This window comes from Eimeria tenella, genomic scaffold (assembly GCF_000499545.2).
Source record: "Eimeria tenella Houghton genomic scaffold, Eth_scaff52, whole genome shotgun sequence".
Lineage (NCBI taxonomy): Eukaryota > Apicomplexa > Conoidasida > Eucoccidiorida > Eimeriidae > Eimeria > Eimeria tenella.
Genome location: NW_013543403.1, coordinates 6,520 through 8,993, shown reverse-complemented (window position 1 = coordinate 8,993; position 2,474 = coordinate 6,520). Strand labels below are relative to the sequence as shown.

The 2,474-nt window shown below is 56.8% G+C and overlaps 1 protein-coding gene across 1 annotated transcript in view; it reads right to left on the bottom strand.

The window, feature by feature from the left end:
* Positions 1-2,298, bottom strand: part of ETH_00003960 (uncharacterized protein) — a gene marked incomplete at both ends in the record, with an annotated part of 2,981 nt that extends 683 nt beyond the window's left edge. Inside the window, 4 exons of the mRNA XM_013377449.1 lie at positions 1,026-1,524; positions 1,615-1,826; positions 1,958-2,024; positions 2,293-2,298. Coding sequence (XP_013232903.1) covers positions 1,026-1,524; positions 1,615-1,826; positions 1,958-2,024; positions 2,293-2,298 — 784 coding nt within the window. The remainder of the gene's footprint in view (positions 1-1,025; positions 1,525-1,614; positions 1,827-1,957; positions 2,025-2,292) is intronic.
* Positions 2,299-2,474: the final 176 nt, after the last annotated feature.

Here is a 2,474-nt window from a genome sequence, read left to right as displayed (position 1 = left end):
ATATGCATGCGCATGTACTGTGTATGGATACATTCACACATAGGGTTGTGCTTGTCCTGGCCGGTGCTGTGCTGCTTCTCCGGGAGGTCAGCTAGCTAGCTAGCTGCCTAGCTAGCTAGCTGCTGGCTAGCTAACTAGCTAGCTGGCTAGCTAGCTGGCTAGCTAGCTAGCTAGCTAGCCACGCGGGTGGCTTGTTTGGCTCTTCATCTGGCTCAGATGGCTAGCTGCTCTGCCAGCTAGCTGGCTGGCCGGCCAGGCGACTGGCTAGACGCCGCCTAGCTAGCTAGCTGGCTAGCTAGCTAGCTGGCTGGCTAGCTGCCGGGCTAGGTGTTTGGCTAACTACCTGGGGGGCTGGCCTGGGAGCTAGCTAGCCGGGCTCCGCAGTTCCGGGAAAACTAGCTGCTGCTGCTGGTGCTGCTGCGCTTGGACTTTGAGCAGCAGCAGCAAAATCAATAGATTTAGAGTGCTTCCCGTGCGGGTCGTTGTGCCGTAGAGACACTCCAGAGGACCTGCACAGAGCTTTTTGTTTCCGGTGTACATACACCTCACTGCTGCTGCATGCGATGCTGCAGCAACGCAGCACCGCCTTTTGTGGGGCGTCCGGTGTACGTACACCCCAGCCGGCCCTTCAACTTATTCCCGAGCACATCACCTCGACACTATTTTATTTGAATTTTGCATTATACAACTAACTGAACCCTAGGAGGGGTCCCCCCGCATGGGGGCCCCCATGGGGGACCCCTAGCCGGGGCCCTATAGTGCAAACCCCCTAAAAGAACCCCTAAGCAGCCCCTAAGGGGGCCCCCTTAAGGGCCCCCTTAGGGGCCCCCTTAAGAGACCCCTAAGGGCCCCCTTAGGGGCCCCCTTAAGGGACCCTTAAGGGTCCCCGTAGGGGCTCCCTTAGGGGGCTCCCGGGGGACCCCCCCGACGGCCCCTTGGGGGGCCCCCTACGGGGGCCCTTGGGGGGCCCACTAGGGGCCTCCTAAGGGGCCGTGCTTGGCGTGTTCCCTAGTTAGGTTTGCTACTGCTGTTGCGCAGAGAATCTGTTGCAGCAGCGGCAGCAGCAGCAGCAGCACCAATATCCTCTGCGACCACAGCGTCTGCTGCTGCTGCTGCTGCTGCAGTTGCTGCAGTTGCTGCTCTTTCCGTAGCTTGTGCCGCTTCTGCACTTTGCCTTGCTGCTTCTATAGCTTCTGCTGCGCTTAAATCTGCGGTTTCAGCTGCTGCTGCTGCCGTTGCTGCCGCCGCTGTTGCTGCTGCTGCTGCTGTTACTGCTGCTGCTGCTGTTTCAGGGGGGCCCCCCTCAACAGAGGGGCCCTCTTGTGTCACTTCTTCCAAAAGTGCTGCTAATATTTGAAGCTGCTTCTCCAGCAGCTTTATATTCTCTTTAGAAGATTTGGCGCTCTGCGCGAAGCTGCTGCTGCTGCTGTTGCTGCTGCTGGTGCTGCAGGTAAGCGTTCTGCTGCTGCTGCTGCCGCTACTGCTGCTGCCTCCCGCAGCTTCCTCAAACTCTTCAAGCGCGTGCTGCGCAGGCAAACAGGCCCAGGACCCTTAAGCCCGAAACCCTAAACCCCAAACCCTAAACCCTAAACCCTAAACCCTAGCTATATTTACCTGCTTCCACTGCGCACAGCCCCCTGAGCCAAATGCCTCATCTTCTTCCCAAAAGGCAGTAAGAGCTGCTGAGGGGTCTACTAAGGGTTCGGCAGCAGCACTGGCTGATTCTGCTGCTGCTGCTGCTGCTGTTGCTGTTGCTGCTGCTGCTGTTGGGGTTGCTGGTGCTTCTGCCGCTCCTGCTGCAGCAGAGTCTCCAGACTTGCTAAGCCCTGCGGACACCCCAGGAACCAGCAGCGCGAGTTCCCTCTAAGCAACAGCAGCAGCAGCGGCAGCAGCAGCAGCAGCAGAAACGGCAGCGGCAGCAGCAGCTGCAGCAGCAGCAGCAGCAGCAATAACCCACCTCTGATGCTCTTTCGAGGAAGAGCTCCCAGTACAGGTGACCCCGCCCTCCATCCCGAGAAGAGGAACTGCAAAGACACAAAACCCTAAACCCCAAACCCTAAAGCCTAAATCCTAAACCCTAAACCCCAATCCTAAACCCAAAGCCCCAAACCCTAAACCCCAATCCCTAAACCCCAAACCCTAAACCCTAGACCCTAGACCCTAAACCCTAAACCCTAGACCCCAGACCCTAAGCCTTACACCCTAAACCCCAAACCCTAAACCCTGGACCCCAAACCCTAAACCCTAAACCCTAGACCCCAAACCCTAAACCCTAAACCCTAAACCCTAAACCTTCATAATTTCAACTGGACTGTTGCGAGTCCACTTGCCAGGGGGTGGAAAAAGGCCAAAAGGTAATTAACTATTTTTCGATCAGCAGCAAAAGAAAAAGCTGCAAAAAAGCAAATTGAAGAAAAGCAAAACTTCCCCACACAAGTCCCTTCTGTTGCCAGCAGCAAACGGTGCACAAACGA